The 18236-nt window shown below is 49.7% G+C and overlaps 1 protein-coding gene across 1 annotated transcript in view; it reads right to left on the bottom strand.

Moving 5' to 3' along the window:
* HUWE1 (HECT, UBA and WWE domain containing E3 ubiquitin protein ligase 1) overlaps window positions 1-18236 on the bottom strand; it is a 109384-nt gene that overhangs the window by 26306 nt on the left and 64842 nt on the right. Inside the window, exons 53-60 of the mRNA XM_085046277.1 lie at window positions 17411-17544; window positions 15157-15328; window positions 12862-13090; window positions 10246-10424; window positions 8425-8514; window positions 7173-7321; window positions 5208-5256; window positions 1926-2147 (exon numbers count right to left, since the gene is read on the bottom strand). Of these exons, the coding sequence (XP_084902403.1) occupies window positions 1926-2147; window positions 5208-5256; window positions 7173-7321; window positions 8425-8514; window positions 10246-10424; window positions 12862-13090; window positions 15157-15328; window positions 17411-17544 (1224 nt within the window). The remainder of the gene's footprint in view (window positions 1-1925; window positions 2148-5207; window positions 5257-7172; window positions 7322-8424; window positions 8515-10245; window positions 10425-12861; window positions 13091-15156; window positions 15329-17410; window positions 17545-18236) is intronic.

An 18236-nucleotide genomic window follows, 5' to 3' on the forward strand; every position in this document is an offset into this window, starting at 1 on the left:
GGGAGGGGAAGCTGGAAAAATATAGAGGGGCTGACCCAGAGTGGAGGAAAACTCTAAGAATGCTCTGAGAATGGAGAAAAATATGAAAAACTCAGGGGAAGATCCTGAAAAACCAAAGGGATCCAATGCAGAATGGAGAAAAACCAAAAAAAAAACTAGGGTGAAAGGCCAAAAAACCCAGGGGATCAACCAAGAATGGAAGAAAATCTGAAAAAATAAAGGGGATCCAACCCAGAATGGAGAAAAACCCAAAAAAAATAAAGGCGATCCAACCCAGAATGGAGGAAAACCTGAAAAATTCAGGGGGAAACTGCTAAAAACCTAAGGGATCCAACACAGAATGGAGAAAACACAAAAAAAGCTAGGGTGAAAGGCCAAAAAACCCAGGGGATCAACCAAGAATGGAGGAAAATCTGAAAAAATAAAGGGGATCCAACCCAGGATGGAGGAAAACACTAAAAACTAAAGGGGATCTGACCCAGAATGGAGTAAAATCCAAAAAACCTATAGGAAAACTCCTAAAAACCTAAGGGATCCAACCCAGGATGGAGGAAAAGCTGAAAAACCTCTACAGAAGGAAGAAAAATGCAAAAAATAAAGGGGATCCAAGCCAGAATGGAGAAAAACCCTAAAAAATTTAGGAGATTCAACCCAGAATGGAGGAAAAGCCGAAAAACCTCTCCAGAACAGAGAAAAACCCTAAAAACTTAGGGGGAAAACCCCTAAAAACCCAGAGGATCACACCCAGGATGGAGGAAAACCCGAAAAACTGAAGGGGATCCAACCCAGAATGGAGGAAAATCCAAAAAATCTAGAGGAAAACTCCTAAAAACCCAGGGGATCCAACCCAGAATGGAGGAAAACCCGAAAAAATTTAGGGGATCCAACCCAGAATGGAGGAAAAGCCGAAAAACTTCTCCAAAATGGAGAAAAATCCTAAAAACTCAGGGGAAAAGTCCTAAAAACCCAGGGGATCCAACCCAGGATGGAGGAAAACATGAAAAACCTCCACAGAATGGAGAAAAACATGAAAAACTGAGGGGGATCTCACCCACAATGGAGAAAAACCCAAATCCAACCCAATTTCTCCAACTAAGAATGGAGAAAAACATTAAAAACTCAGGGGATCCAACCCAGGCTAGAGAAAAATCTGAAAAACTAAAGGGGATTCAACCCAGAATGGAAAAAAACATGAAAAACTGAGCGGGATCCAACCCAGAATGGAGAAAAAGCCAAAAAACATCCCCAAAATGGAGAAAAACCCCAAAAACCTAGGGTAGAAGTCCTAAAAACCCAGGAGAATCCAACCCAGAATGGAGAAAAACGCGAAAAAATTCATGGGATTCAACCCAGAATGGAGAAAAACCTGAAAAAATAAAGGGAATCCAATCCAGAATGGAGAAAAACCCCAAAAAACCTAGAAGAAAACTCCTAAAAACCCAGGGGATCCAACCCAGAATGGAGGAAAACACGAAAAACTGAAGGGGATCCAACCCAGAACAGAGAAAAACCCCCAAAAAATTTAGGGAATTCCCTCCAAAACGCAGAAAACCCCCAAAAATTTAGGAAATTCTCTCCAAAACAGAGAAAAATCCCTAAAAAACTAAGGTTATTCCTCCCAAAATGAACAAAACCCCCCCAAAAAATTAGGAAATTCCCCCCCAAAATGCAGAAAAACCCTAAAAAATTTATAGAATTCCACATGAAACAGAGAAAAACCCTTCAAAAATTAAGGAAATTCCCTCCAAACCTCTAAAAAATTCAGGGAATTCCCCCCGAAATACAGAAAAAACCCTAAAAAATTAAGGGAATTCCTTCCAAAATGGACAAAAACCCCTAAAAAATTACGGGAAAATTGCAGAAAAAAAATTTCTGCAAAATGCAGAAAAAAACCCCAAAAATTTTGGAAATGCCCCCAGACTCACTGACGGTGGGCGCAGGCGACAGCTCCATCTGGGTGGCCTCGGCGTCCTGCTGTCCCCGTCCTGCTGTCCCCTCCTCGCTCTCGGGGGGCTGGGGGGGCCGGGCTGCCATCTGGGGGTCCCCCTGGGGGGGCTCCGGGGGGGTCGGCGTGGCTTCCAGCGTCACCAGGGTGCGGTGGGGACCGGGAGGGGTCGGCGTGTCACCCGCCGATGTCCCCGAGGGCTCTGGGGAGGGGCGGGAGGTGGAATTGGGGAGGGGGACACCACTGGGACCCCCCGGATTTACCTTTTTATATCTCGTTTTGGGGGATTTTTACCCAAAATTGCGCCATCTTTTGGGATGTCTTAAAGAATTTGAGAGCCCCTATCCCAAAAATTCCCCCTTTTTCTCCTGTTTTGGGGGATTTCTTAAAGAATTTGGGTGTCCCTACCCCCAAATTTCCCTATTTTTTCCCTGTTTTGGGAGGCCCTACACCCAAATTTCCCCATTTTTTCCCCATTTTGGGGGATTTCCCAAGGAATTTGGGAGTCCCTACCCCAAATTTCCCTATTTTCCTCCTGTTTTGGGGAATTCCCCCAGGAATTCGGGAACCTCTATCCCAAAATTTTCCCATTTTTTGGGATCCTTCTGGGAATTTGGGAGACCCTACCCTCAAATTTCCCGATTTTTCCCCTGTTTTGGGAGCCCCTACACCCAAATTTCCTGATTTTTACTCAGTTTTGGGGATTTCTCAAGGAATTTCAGAGCCCCTATCCCAAAATTTCCCCATTTTTTTCCTGTTTTGCGAGATTTCTCAAGGAATTTAGGAGTCTCTACCTCAAAATTTCCCTGTTTGGGGGATTTTGCCAGGAATTTAGGAGCCTCCACCCCAAAATTTCCCCCTTTTTCCTTCATTTTGGGGGATTCCTCCAGGAATTGGGGAGCCCCTACCCCAAAATTTCCCTATTTTTTTCTGTTTTGGGGAATCCCAGCTGCAACCTAAAAACCCTAAAACGTGGAGGGGAGAAGGTTTGGGGTTTCCCACGCTGGCCCTAGAGTGACATCACCCCCTCAAAGCACACAAATCCCCCCAAAAAAACCCCAAATTCCTCCCCAAAACCAGCTGGGGACCCCCAGGATGGGCAGATTCACCATTTTGGGGGTGAAATTAGGGGGTTTGGGACCCCCAGGATGAACACCCGAACCCCAAATACCCCCCAATAACATCCCCCATCCCCATTTCAACATCTGCTTCCCGAATTTAACTCCATTTCAACTCCCCTTCCCCATTTTATTTCCCCCAACCCAATCTTATCTCCCCCTCCCCATTTTAACTCTGTTTCATCTCCCCCTCCCATTTTAACTCCCATTTTATCTCCCATCCCCACTTTAACTCCATTTGTCTCCCCTTCCCCATTTTAACATCCCCTTCCTCGTTTTATCTCCATTTCAACTCCCCTTCCCCATTCCATCTCTCCCTTCATCATTCCATCTCCCCCATCCCCTGAGCATCCCCATTCTAACTCCCCCTCCCCATTTTATGCCTCCCCACTTTAACTCTTCCATTGGAACTCCCCCATTTGAACTCCCCTTCCCCACTTTAACATCCCCTTTTATCCATTTTCAACTCCCCTACCCCACTTTAACTCCCCCAGCCCCATTTCAACTCCATTTCAACTCCATTTCATCTCCCCTTCCCTATTTCAACTCCTCCACTTCAACTCCCCTTCCCCATTTCAACATCTCCATCCCCATTTTAACTCCCCCATTTAATCTCCCCCATCCCCATTTTAACTCCCCCATTTAATCTCCCCATCCCCATTTATTGCCCCATTTCAACTCCCCTTCCCCATTTTATCTCCAACTCCTCAATTCAATCTCCCCCATCCCTGTTTCAACTCCTTCAATTTATCATCCCCTCCCTCATTTTATCTCTCCCTTCCCCATTTCAACTCCTCCATTTCATCTCCCCCATCCCCATTTGAACTTCCCTATTCCATCTCCCCTTCCCCATTTCAATCTCCCCCTTTTCAACTCCCCCATTTTATCTGCCCCTTCCCATTTGAACTCCCCCATCCCAACTCCCCCATACTCATTTTATCTCCTCCATTTCAACTCCTCCACTTTAACTCCCCCTCCCCATTTTAACATCCCATCTCTATTTCAACTTCTCCATTTATCTCCCCCTCCCCACTTTAACTCCTCCATTGGAACTCCCCTTCCCCATTTAACTTCCCCAACTCCCCCTCCCATTTTAACCTTTTAACATCCCCATGCCCATTTCATCTCCCCCCCCATTTCACCTCCCTATTCCATCTCACCCTTTATTTACTTCCCCCTCCTCATTTCAACATCTCCATCCCCATTGAACTCCCCTTCCCCATTCAATTCCCCCATTTAACTCCCTCCCATTTAAACTCCCCATTTCAATTTCCCTTCCCAATTTTAACATCTCCTCCCTCATTTCATCACCCCATTTCAACTCCTCCACATTAACATCCCCCTCCCCATAACTCCTCCATTCCTATTGTATCTCCCCCTCCCCATTTCAACTCCACCGCTTCAACTCCCCTTCCCCATTTCAACATCTCCATCCTCACTTTAACTCCCCCTCCCCATATTAACATCCCCTTCCCCATTTCAACTCGTTTCATCTCCCTTCCCCATTTTATCTCCCCATCCCCATATTAACATCCCCTCCCCCATTTCAACTCCTCCACTAACCCTTCCCCATTTATCACCCCCATTCCATCTCCTCCCCATTTTAACTTCCCTTCCCATTTCAACTTCTCCATCCCTATTTCACCTTCCCATTTCATCTCCCTCCCCATTTCCATCTTACACCCCCATCCAATTTCATCTCCCCCTCCCCACTTTAAACACCTCATTCTAACACCCCATCCCAATTTCAACTCCCCCTCCCCATTTAAACACCTCAATCTAACACCCCATCCCCATTTCACCATCCCAATTCCATCTCCCCCTCCCATCCCACCACACCTCCCACCACCCCCAAATTTCCCATCCACAGATCCAACCCACACCCCCACTTCTCCATCCCCCAGACCCCAAACCCCCAAACCCCCAAGGACCCCCCAAACCCCCCAGCCCCCCGTCCCCGTTCCGGCGGCGCGCGCCGCGCGAGGAAGACAGTAGAATGTATAGTTATCTCCGATTCGGGGCTGTGACCCTCCAACTATACAATCTACTACCTCAGCCCGCGCGGCGCCACTCGGGGCACTCGGGGCCTTTCTCGGGGCTTTTCGGGGGTCTGGAGGGGGGATTGAGGGATTTTGGGGGTTTACCTGGCGGGGTGACGTCGGCGGAGGCTGGGCTGGGTTTGGAGGAGGAATCCTGCGGGGTGGAGTTGGGGTTTTATATTGATTTATCTGTTGATTTATCAATTTGTTTATTTATTTATTTCAAGTTTCTCTCTTTTTCTAGCTTCTCTCTTTTTCTAGCTTCTTTTTCTAGCTTCTCTCTTTTTCCAGCTTCCCTATTTTTCTAGTTTCTGTCTTTTTCTAACTTATTTTTCTAGTTCCCATATTCTTCTAGTTCCTGTATCTTCCTAGCTTCTCTATTTTTCTAGCTTCTCTATTTTTCTAGTTTCTGTCTTTTTCCAGCTTCTCTATTTTTCTAGTTTCTGTCTTTTTCTAGCTTCTCTATTTTTCTAGTTTCTGTATTTTTCTAGTTTCTCTATTTTTCTAGTTTCTGTGTTTTCCTAGCTTCTCCATTTTCCCAGTTTCTCTATTTTTCTAGTTTCTATTTTTCTAGCTTCTGTATTTTCTAGCTTCTCTATTTTTCTAGTTTTTAAATTTTTCTAGTTTTTCTAGTTTCTATATTTTTCTAGCTTCTCTATTTTTCTACTTTTTGTCTTTTTCCAGCTTCTCTATTTTTCTAGTTTCTGTCTTTTTCTAGCTACTCTATTTTTCTAGTTTCTATTTCTTTAGTTTCTCTATATTTTTAGCTTCTATATTTTCTACCTTCTCTATTTTTCTACATTTTTCTAGTTCCTGTATTTTTCTAGTTTCTATATTCTTCTAGTTTCCACATTTTTCAATAGTTTTTCTATTTTTCTAGGTCTAATTTTTTAATTTCTATATTTTTAAGCTGCTCTATTTTTCTAGCTTATTTCTCCAGTTCCTTTATTCTTATTTTTCATTCTCTTAACTTTGCCTAACCTCTGTCTCAGATAAACCCTAAAAGCACCTGAAGACCTTCAATAAATTGAATTATTTTTAATTTTTTAAACTTTGTTTAGCCTGTGTCTTAGATAAACCCTAAAAGCACCTAAAGACCTTCAATAAATCAAATTATTTCTAATTTTTTAACTTTGTCTAACCTCAGTTTTGGACAAACCCTAAAACCACCTAAACGCCCTTCAATAAATATAATTTTTTATTCTTCTAACTTTATCTAACCTGTTTTAAATAAACCCTAAAAGCACCCAAAGACCTTCAATAAATTGAATTATTTTTATTCTCTTAACTTTATCTAACCTCTGTTTTGGGTAAACCCTAAAAGCACCTGAAGGCCTTCAATAAATTGAATTATTTTAAATTTTTTTAACTTTGTTTAACCTGTGTCTTAGATAAACCCCAAAAGCACCTGAAAACCCTTCAATAAATATAAATTTAATGACTTTTTATTATCTTAACTTCGCCTAACCTCTGCTTCAGATAAACCCTAAAAGCACCTAAAGACCTTCAATAAATCAAATTATTTCTAATTTTTTAACTTTGTCTAACCTCAGTTTTGGACAAACCCTAAAACCACCTAAACGCCCTTCAACAAATATAATTTTTCATTCTCCTAACTTTATCTAACCTCTGTTTTAAATAAACCCTAAAAGCACCCGAAGACCTTCAACAAATTGAATTATTTTTATTCTCCTAATTTTGCCTAACCTCAGTTTTGGGTAAACCCTAAAACCACCTAAACACCCTTCAATAAATATAATTTTTTATTCTCCTGACTTTACCTAACCTCTGTTTTAAATAAACCCTAAAAGCACCTGAAGACCTTCAATAAATATAAATTTAATCACTTTTTATTATTTTTTATTATCTTAACTTTGCCTAGCCTCTGCTTTAGATAAACCCTAAAAGCACCTGAAGACCTTCAATAAATCAAATTATTTCTAATTTTTTAACTTTTAACTTTCAGTTTTGGACAAACCCTAAACCCACCTAAACGCCCTTCAATAAATATAATGTTCCACTCCCCTAAATCAATTAAATCTCCATTTTTCCCCCAATTTTGGTTCCCACCTGTGCCTCGGGGCTCTCCTTGTCCTCGGGGCTGCGCTCAGCGCCCTTGGCCTCCTCCTCGGCCGCCTGCCGCCGCCGCTTCTCGCGCCTCTCGTCCAGCTCCTCGTCCCGCAGCGCCTCCAGCCGCGCCAGGATGGGCACCTTCACCACTGCCGGGAGATTTGGGGTGTGGGATTAGGGTTGGGTGAGGATGAGGTTTGAGGAAATTTGGGTGTTTGGGGGAGAAATTGGGGTGATTGAGGGAGAAATTTGGGTGTTTGAGGGAGAAATTGGGGGGTCTGGGAAGAAATCTAGGGGTTTCGGGGGGAAATTGGGGTGTTTGGGGAGGAAATCTGGGGGTTTGGGACACCCAGGATGGGCACCTTCACCACTGAGAGGGGAGATTTGGGGGAATTTGGGGGAAATTGGGGGTTTGGGACATCTAGGATGGGCACCTTCACCACTGGGAGGGAATTTGGGGGTTTGGAGGGGAAATTGGGGTGTTTGGGGGAGAAATTGGGGGGTTTGGGGGGGAAATTGGGGGTTTGGGGACCCCCAGGATGGGCACCTTCACCACTGAGGGGAGATTTGGGGTGAATTTGGGGTTTGGGACTCCCAGGATTGGGGTTTGGGGGTGAAATTTAGGGGTTTTGGGAGAGAAATTTGGGAGTTTGGGACACCCAGGATGGGCACCTTTACCATTGGGAGGGGAAATTGGGGTGTTTGGGGGGGAAATTTGGGGGTTTGGAGGGGAAATTGGGGTGTTTGGGACACCCAGGATGGGAACCTTCACCACTGGGAGGGGAAATCTGGGGGAAACTGGGGGTTTGGGACCCCCAGGATTGGGATTTGGGACACCCAGGATGAGAACCTTCACCACTGTTATGGGAAAATTGAAAATTTGGAGGGACAATTGGGGGTTTTTGGGGTGTGTGGGACGCTCACGCTGCCCCCCTCCCCATTCCTGGTGTGCCCCAGAGCTGCTGTGGGTCTGGGGGCTGCTGGGGGTCTCAGTGGCAGTGGGTCAGGGGTCTGGGGGGTCTGAGCTGCAGTGGGTCTGGGGGCTGGGGGGGTCTCAGTAACTGTGGGGCTGGGGGGTCTCAGCTGCAGTGGATCTGGGGGGCTGTTGGCGGTCTGAGCTGCAGTGAGTCTGGGGGCTGCCGGGGGTCTGAGCTGCTGTGGGTCTGGGGTCTGGGGGGCCTCAGCTGCAGTGGGTCTGCGGGGGTCTCAGTAACTGTGGGTCTGGGGGCTGCAGTGGGTCTGGGGGTCTCACCTGACACGCAGTCGTGCATGCTCTCAGCGTCCAGCACTTTGCACTCCTCTGTCCAGCGGGTCAGCGCCGTGGGGATGCTGGACAGAGTGCCTGGGGGGACAGGGGGGCTTTGGAGCCTGCGGGGCCACGCCCACAGATGGTAACCACGCCCCCGACCAGGCCACGCCCACCCAAACGGACCACGCCCACAGATGGTAACCACACCCCCTTCAGTGGGGAGCCATGCCCACCCACAAAGGCCACGCCCACAGATGGAAACCACACCCTTTCACTATGGGAGCCACGCCCACAAATGAGGCCACGCCCACTTGCACGTGGCCACGCCCCTGGTGACATGGGAGCCACACCCACCAGCTAGGACCATGCCCATATGAGAGGCCACGCCCACTCAATCAGACCACGCCCCCTTTGCAACTGATGTCGCCCACGTCACACAGGGCCACGCCCACAAAGTGGAGCCACGCCCCTTCTGATGTGGAAGCCACACCCACCAGAGAGGACCATGCCAATGCGTGAGGCCACGCCCACCCAACCAAACCACGCCCCGTTTGCACGTGGCCACGCCCACAAAACGGGACCACCTCCCTTGGTTTGGGGAGCAGACAAAACCACGCCCACATATGGAAACCACACCCCCTTTGTTGGGGACCCACGCCCACAAAGGAGACCACACCCCATTTGCAATTGACCACGCCCACAAAAAGAAACCACGCCCCTGGTTTGGGGAGCAGATGAAACCACACCCCCTTTGCTGCGGAGCCACGCCCACCCACCACAGACCACACCCCTTTCACCTGGCCACGCCCACCTCACCCAGGGCCACGCCCACAGCCAGATCAGCCCTGCCCATGACAGGACCTCCAAATTTTCAGGGTCTCCCCCCCGGTTTTGGGGGTTTTCCTCCACGTTTTTGGGGTTTCTCCCCCACATTTTGGGGTTTCTCCCTCACATTTCAGAGTTCTACCCCCGCATTTTAAAGTTCTCCCTCGACATTTTGGGGGTTTTGCTCCACATTTTGGGGTTCTCTCCTGCATTTTGAGCTTCTCCCCCACATTTTGGGGATTTTCCCCAAAAAATTTTTGAAGCTCTCCCTCCTCATTTCAAGGTTCTCCCCCCCCCATTTTTGGGGTTTCTTCTCCACGTTTTCAGCTCTCTCCTTCACATTTTGCAGTTTTTCCCCCACATTTTTGAGTTTCTCCCCCACATTTTGGGGTTCCATCCCACATTTTAGGGTTTCTCCCCCACATTTTTGGGGTTCCTCCCCCCATTTCCAGGTTTCTCCCCCACATTTTGAGGTTCTCCCCTATTTTCAAGGTTTCTCATCTACATCTCAAGGTTCTCAGCCCTGTTTTCAGATTTCTCCTCCATTTTCACGTCTCTCCTTCACATTTTACGGTTTTTCCCCCACATTTTTGGGTTCTCCCCCACATTTTGAGGTTCTCTCCCATATTCTGGGGTTCCAACCCACATTTTCAGGGCTCTCCCCTGCATTTTGGGTTTCTCTCTCCCATTTTCAAGGCTTTTCCTCCACATTTCAAGGTTCTCCCCTCCATTTTTAGGTTCTCCTTCCCATTCTGGGATTCTCTCCCCCATTTCAAGGTTTCTCCCCCCATCTTCGGGTCTCTCCCCCACATTTTGGGGGATTTCTCCCCAACATTTCCGACTTCTCCCCCAAATTTTCACGATTCTCCCCCACATTTCAAGGCTCTCCCCTCGCATTTTGCGGATTCTCCCCCAAAAACTGCGGTTCCGCCCCGCATTTTTGGGGTTTCTCCCCCCGTTTTTGGGATTCTCTCCCCACATCCCCCCGGCCCCACTCGCCTGCCTGGCTGCCCGTGCTGCCCTGCTCGTGGAAGAAATCGTCCAGCAGCTCGTCGTCGGAGCGAGCGATGATGTGAACGTCCTCGTTGCCAACCAGCAGCCGAGCTCGCCCGCGGCTCTGCAGGGGCAGGCTGCTGCTCAGCTGCAGGATGTCTGCGGCGGCCGAGGGGCCCAGGAGCCTGGGGAGAGGGAAGGAAAGGGTTAACGGGGGTTTTGGGGGGTTTGGGGTCTCTAAGATCCCAAACTGGGGTCACAGCTCAGCCCCATAGCTCAAGGCTGCTGCTCAGCTGAAGGCAGGAAGTAGCAGCCAAAGGGCCCAGGAGCCTGAAATGGGAGCAGGAAAGGGTTAACAGGGGTTTTGAGGGGCTGTGGGACCCCCAAATAGGGAATCCCAAGGTTTCCAGGCTGCTCAGCTGCAGGATGTCAGCGGTAGCCAAGGGACCTAGGAGCCCGAAATGGCAGCAGGAAAGGGTTAATGGGGATTTTGGGGTCTCTGGGATCCCAAACTGGGGTCACAGCTCAGCCCCACAGCACAAAGCTGCTGCTCAGCTGCAGGATGTCTGCGGCGGCCGAGGGGCCCAGGAGCCTGGGGAGGGGGAAGGAAAGGGTTAATGGGGGTTTTGGGGTGGTCAGGGGATGTTGGGGGGGGCTGTAGGACCCCAAATTGGGGTCACAGCTCAGCCTCATAGCTCAAGGCTGCTGCTCAGCTGCAGGATGTCTGCGGCAGCCGAGGGGCCCAGGAGCCTGCAATGGGGGAAGGAAAGGGTTAACGGGGGTTTTGGGGGCTTTGGGGTCTCTAGGATCCCAAATTGGGGTCACAGCTCAGCCCCACAGCACAAGGCTGCTGCTCAGCTGCAGGATGTCGGCAGCGGCCGAGGGGCCCAGGAGCCTGGGGAGGGGGAAGGAAAGGGTTAATGAGGGTTTTGGGGTGCTCAGAGAGTGTTGGGGGGCTCAGGGACCCCCAGGAGGGGCTGTGGGACTCCAAGGAGAGGCTATGGGATCCCAAACTGGGGTCACAGCTCAGCCCCACAGCTCAAGGCTGCTGCTCAGCTGAAGGATAGAGGTGGTGGCCAAAGGGCCCAGGAGCCTGGGGAGGGGGAAGGAAAGAGTTCATGGGGGTTTTGGGGGGCTGTGGGACCCCCAGGAGCAGCTGTGGGATCCCCAAGTTGGGAATCCCAAGGATCCCAGGCTGCTCAGCTGCAGGATGTCTGTAGTGGCCAAAGGGCCCAGGAGCCTGCAATGGGGGCAGGAAAGGGTTAAAGGGGTTTTGGGGTCTCTGGGACCCCCAAGCTGGGGTCACAGCTCAGCCCCATAGCATGAGGGGGCTCAGCTGAGGGATGGGAATGGCAGCTGAGGGGCCCAGGAGCCTGGGGAGGGGGCAGGAAAGGGTTAACAGGGGTTTTTTGGGGGGTCAGGGGGTTTTTGGATATTTCCAGGGGGTTTTTAGTTATTTCCAGGGGGTCTCTGGCCATTCCCAGCGGTCACTCACCACTGCAGGATCGAGGGGGTTTGGCTGCCTCGCCCCAGGTAGTGACCAGGGATAGAATTTGGGGTCTCAGGGGGTTTTTGGGTTTTTCCTACAGGGTTTGGATGACCCCCAGGCCATCTCTGACCATCCCCAGGCTACCTCTGACCATCCCCAGGCTATCTCTGACCATCCCCAGCGGTCACTCACCTCTGCAGGATCAGGGAAGTTTGGCTGCTCTGCCCCAACTAGTGGACAAGGACAGATTTTGGGGATCTCAGGGGTGTTTGGATGACCCCCAGGATACCTCTGACCATCCCCAGTGGTCACTCACCTCTGCAGGATCAGGGGGGTTTGGCTGCTCTGCCCCAAGTAGTGGACAAGGACAGATTTTGGTGTTCCCAGGGGGTTTTTGGTTCTTCCCAAGGAACCTCTGACCATCCCCAGGCTATCCCTGACCATTCCCAGTGGTCACTCACCTCTGCAGGATCAGGGGGGTTTGGCTGCTGCACCCCCAGGTAGTGGACAAGGACAGATTTTGGGGATCTCAGCGGTGTTTGGATGACCCCCAGATTATCTCTGCCCATCCCCAGGCTATCCCTGCCCATGCCCAGCGGTCACTCACCTCTGCATGATCAGGGGGGTTTGGCTGCTCTGCCCCAAGTAGTGGACAAGGACAGATTTTGGCATCCCCAGGCTATCCCTGCCCATGCCCAGGCTACCTCTGCCCACCCACAGTGGTCACTCACCCCTGCAGGATCAGCGGCGGGTTGGGCTGCCGCAGTAGTGGACAGGGTAGTGGACAAGGACAGATTTTGGGGATCTCAGGGGTGTTTGGATGACCCCCAGGCTATCTCTGCCCATCCCCAGCGGTCACTCACCTCTGCATGATCACGGGGGTTTGGCTGCTCTGCCCCAAGTAGTGGACAGGGACAGATTTTGGTGTTCCCAGGGGGTTTTTGGTTCTTCCCAAGGAACCTCTGACCATCCCCAGGCTACCTCTGACCATCCCCAGTGGTCACTCACCTCTGCACGATCAGGGGGGTTTGGCTGCTGCACCCCCGGGTAGTGGACAAGGACAGATTTTGGGGATCTCAGGGGTGTTTGGATGACCCCCAGGCTATCCCTGCCCATGCCCAGCGGTCACTCACCTCTGCAGGATGAGCGGCGGGTTGGGCTGCCTCGCCCCCGGGTAGTGGACGTGGATGGTGTGGCCGGCGTTGGCGGTGAGCTGCCGCAGTGTCCGCTGGCTGCGGCCGAGCCCCTGGGCCAGCCGGGTGCCACCCGGGCCGGAGCTCAGCCCCAGGCCGCCGTGCTCGGCGTGCCGCACCAGCAGAGGGTGGCTGGCAGGGATGTTCCCCGGGGAGGGAGGGATGTCGGCTGGGGTGGGAGAAACGTGGGGTTAGGGGGGGAAATATGAATCCTGAAAGGTCGGAAATGCTAAAATTACGGGAAGAATGCATTCCTGACCATCCCGAGAAACGTGGGAAAGGGAGGAATTGGGGTGACCCCATTCTTGACAATCCTAAAAGGAGGAGGATTGCATTCCTGACCACCCCAAAAATCATGGGGAGGGAAGGACACGATTCCTGACCATCCCAAAAACTATGGGAAGAAATACATCCTGAGCATCCCAAAAACCATGGGGAAAGGAAAGAAACATATCCTGGCCACCCCAAAAATCACAGGGAGGGGAGGAAACAGATCCTGACCACCCCAAAAATCATGGGGAGGGAAGGACACCATTCCTGGCCACTCTAAAACCTATGGGAAAGGGGAAGAAAATAATCCTGACCATCCCAAAAACCACGGCCAGGGGGTGACCCCATTCTTGACCACCCCAAAAACCATGGGAAAGGGGAAGAAAAAATCCTGACCACCCCAGAAACCACAGGGAAGGGAAAAACCGGGGGTTCAGGGGGGGAAAATGCAGCCTGGCTATCCCAAAAACCATGGGAAAGGGGAAGAAAAAAATCCTGACCATCCCAAAAATCATGGGGAGGGGAGGAAACACATCCTGACCATCCCAAAAATACACAGGGAGGGGAGAAATTGGGGCATCAGGGGGGAAAACACGGCCTGACCATCCCAAAAACTATGGGGAGGGAAGGAGAAACAGCCTGACCATCCCAAAAAAACATAGGGAGGGCAGGAGTTCATTCCTGGCCACCCTAAAAACTATGGGGAGGGAAGGAAATACAGCCTGACCACCCCAAAAATCATGGGGAGGGGAGGAGTTTATTCCTGACAACCCCAAAAACTCTTGTGGGACCCCCTGGACCCTCAAAATTCCCCCAAATCTATACTGGGGTTGGAAAACAGAGCCCTGGGGACTGCCAGACCACCCCAAACCCCACCAAAATTGCCCCAAACCCCCCAAAATCCATACTGGGGCTGGAGAACAGAGCCTTGTGGGACCCCCTGGACCCCCCAGGACCCCCAAACCCCACAAAATGCATACTGGGGCTGAAGAACAGAGCCCTGAGAACCCCCCAGGACCCCCAAAATTCCCCCAAACCCCCCAAAATCCATACTGGGGCTGGAGAACAGAGCCTTGTGGGACCCCCTAGAACCCCCAGGATCCCCGAATTCCCCAAAACCTCCCCAAAATCCATACTGGGGCTGGAGAACAGAGCTCTGAGAACCCCCCAAATCCCCCAAACTTCTCCCAAACCCCCCAAAATCCATACTGGGGCTGGAGAACAGAGCCTTGTGGGATCCCTAGGACCCCTCAGACCACCCCAAACACCCCGAAATTCCCCCAAAATCCATACTGAGGCTGGAGAACAAAGCCCTGAGAACCCCCAGGACCCCAAATTTCCCCCCAAACTTGTACTGGGGCTGGAGAACAGAGCCCTGAGAACCCCCAAACCCTGCAGGACCCCCAAATTTCCCCCAGATCCGTACTGGGGCTGGAGAACAGAGCCTTGTGGGACCCCCAGGACCCCAGCACTCCCAAATCTCCCCCAAACCCCCAAACCCGTACTGGGCTGAAGAACGGGCCCTAAAATCCCAGACTCCCCAAATCCCCCAAATTTCCCCCAAAATCCCCTCAGATCCGTACTGGGGCTGGAGAACAGAGCCTTGTGGGACCCCTTGGACCCCCAGATTTCCCCCAAACCCCCCAAAATTCATACTGGGGCTGGAGAACAGAGCCTTGTGGGATGCCTAGGACCCCTCAGACCACCCCAAACACCCCAAAATTCTCCCAAAGCCATACTGGGGCTGGAGAACAGAGCCCTGAAAACCCCCAGCGCCACCCCAAACCCCCAAATTCGTACTGGGTCTGGAGAACAGAGCCCTAAGAACCCCCCAGGACCCCAAAAATTGCACCAAACACCCCGAAATTCTCCCAAATCCATACTGGGCCTGGAGAACAGAGCTCTGAGAACCCCCCAGACCACCCCAAACCCCCCAGGACCCCCAAATTTCCCCCAGATCCGTACTGGGGCTGGAGAACATGTTGTCAAACTCGATGATGAGGTCGTCGTCGCGGTCGAAGCGCTCGAAGCGCACGAGGGGCGAGGCGTTCATGTCGGGATAGTCCTCGTCCAGCTCCATCTCGGAGCCATCGTCATCATCCTCCTCCTCCTCGCCCTCCTCGCCCTCCTCATCGTCCTGGGAATGGGGAAAGGGTTAGGGGAACTGCCTGGAGGGGGAGTGGGGGTGGTGATCCTACAAAATATTGCCCGATGCTAAAAAATACCCTTTGATTCCAAAAAATACCCTTTGACCCCAAAAAACACCTCCTGATCCTAAAAAATAACCCTGATCCTAAAGAATACCTCCTGATCCTAAAAAACACTCCCTGATCCTAAAAAATACTGCCTGATCCTAAAAAACACCCTTTGACCCCAAAAAGCACTCCCTGATCCTAAAAAACAGCTCCTGATCCTAAAGAATACTTCCTGATCCCAAAAAATACCCCCTCATCCTAAAAAACACTCCCTGATCCTAAAAAACACCCTTTGACCCCAAAAAACACCTCCTGATCCGAAAAAAAACTCCCTGGTCCTAAAAAATACCCCGACCCCAAAAAACACCTCCTGACCCCAAAAAACACCTCCTGATCCTAAAAAACACCATCTGACCTCAAAAAATACCCCGACCGCAAAAAACACCCTTTGACCCCAAAATGGGGAATCCTGAGCCTAAAAACAGGAGCACTCTGATCCTAAATAGCACCCCCTGATCCTGAAATGGGGAATCCTGACCCCAAATGATACCCCCTGATCCCCAAAAACACCCTCTGATCCCAAAAGCACCCTCTGACCCCAAAATGGGGAATCCTGACCCCAAAAAACACTCCCTGACCCTAAATGACAGACCCTGAGACCCTAAAAACAGGAGCACCACAACCCTAAACAGCACCCTTGAAATGGGGAATGCTGACCCCAAATGGCATCATCTGACCCTAAATGACACCCCTGATCCAAAATGGGGAACCCTGACCCTAAAAGGTACAGGCAGAAATATTTTAAATATAAACGTTAAACAAATCTTTTAAAATGAAAATAAATTAAAAATCAAAATAAAGTCAAAATTAAAATAAGTTCAAAATTAAAATAAATTTAAATATAGAAATAAAATGTTTTGTGTCCCAAAACAGTCACAGCCACAGCGAGGAGTGACCCTATTGTTTTTGGGATAACCCCATTATTTCTGTGTAACCCCATTATTTAGGGTGACCCCATTATTTCGGGGGTGACCCCATTATTTCGGGGGTGACCCCATTATTTTGCAGTGACTCCAGTGTTTTTAGGGTGGAGTTATCATTTGGGATTATTCATTTGGGATTACCATTATTTGGGTTGACCCCGTTATTTCTGCAGTGACCCCATTATTTCTGTATAACCCAATTATTTTTGGAATGACCCCATTATTTCCATATAACCCCATTATTTGTGGGGTGACTCCATTATTTTTGGGGTCACCCCATTATTTCCACATCACCCCATAATTTCCATATAACCCCATTATTTCTGGGCTGACCCTATTAATTTTTGGATGACCCCGTTGTTTGGGATGACCCCATTATTTCCATGTAACCCCGTAATTTGGGATGATCTCATTGGTTTTCCCCATTATTTGTGAGATAACCCCATTATTTCTGGGCTGACCCTATTATTTTTGGGATGACCCCTTTGTTTTTGGGGTCACCCCATAATTTGGGACGACCCCATTATTTCCACATAACCCCATAATTTGGGATGATCTCATTGTTTTCCCCGTTTTCTGTGGCATAAATCCATTATTTATGGGCTGACCCATTATTTATGGGATGACTCCATTATTTCCATATAACCCCATTATTTCTGGGCTGACCCTATTATTTTCGGGATGACCCCACTGTTTTTGGGATGACCCCGTTATTTTTGCAGTGACCCCATTATTTCCATATAACACCATTATTTGGGATGATCTCATTGCTTTCCCCATTATCTGTGGGATAAATCCATTATTTCTGGGCTGACCCCATAATTTCTGGGCTGACCCTATTATTTTTGGGATGACCCCATTATTTGGGATGACCCCATTATTCCCATATAACCCCATTATTTTGGATGATCTCATTGTTTTCCCATTATCTGTGGGATAAATCCATTATTTCTGGGCTGACCCATTATTTTTGGGCTGACCCCATTATTTTTGGGGTCACCCCGTTATTTTTAGGGTCCCAACTCCCCCATTCCCCCCAACCTGATCATCTTCATCCTCCTCCTCCTCCTCCTCCTCCTCATCCTGGCTGTCATCCTCATCCTCGTTGCTGCCGCTGCTGTCCTCCTCCTGCGTGTGCTCCTCCTCATCCTCGGGGTCCAGGATGTTCATGGAATCTTTGGGGAGGAAAAAAAGGGGGTGTGAGACCCCAAAATATCCCAAAATGCCCCAAAATCCCCCAATTCCAGGTGGCAAAACAGTGGGGTTTGTACGAATTCAAAATCCCCTGAATTACAGGTCCTAAAATCACCTAAATACCCCAAAATCTCCCCTGAATCCCCAAATTCTATGCCCAAGATAAGAGGGGTCAGTAGGACCCCAAAAAACCCCAAAATCTCTCAAATTTTGGCCCTAAATCTCCAAATTCCAGGCCACAAAAAAGTGGGGTTTGTATGAGTTCAAAATACCCTGAATTACAGGTCCTAAAATCACCCAAACACCACTAAACACCCCAAAATCTCCCCTAAAGCCCCAAATTCTATGCCTCAGATAAGAGGGGTCAGTAGGACCCAAAAAAACCTAAAATCCCCCAAATTTTGGCCCTAAAACCCACCAAATTTGAGGCCCTAAACCCCCTAAATTCTAGGCCCTAAAACTCCCGAATTCCAGGTCCCCAAATCCCCCTATATTCCCAAATTCCAGGCCCCAGATAAAGGAGATCAGTAGGACCCCAAAAAAACCCCAAATCCCTCAAATTTTGGCCCTAAATCCTCAAATTCCAGACCCCAGAAAAGGCGGGTTTGTAGGAGTTCAAAATCCCCTGAATTACAGGCCTGGAAATTCCCTGAACACCACTAAATGGCCAAAA

Source organism: Lichenostomus cassidix, unplaced genomic scaffold (genome assembly GCF_008360975.1).
Source record: "Lichenostomus cassidix isolate B80296 unplaced genomic scaffold, HeHo_3.0 HiC_scaffold_40, whole genome shotgun sequence".
Classification (NCBI taxonomy): domain Eukaryota; kingdom Metazoa; phylum Chordata; class Aves; order Passeriformes; family Meliphagidae; genus Lichenostomus; species Lichenostomus cassidix.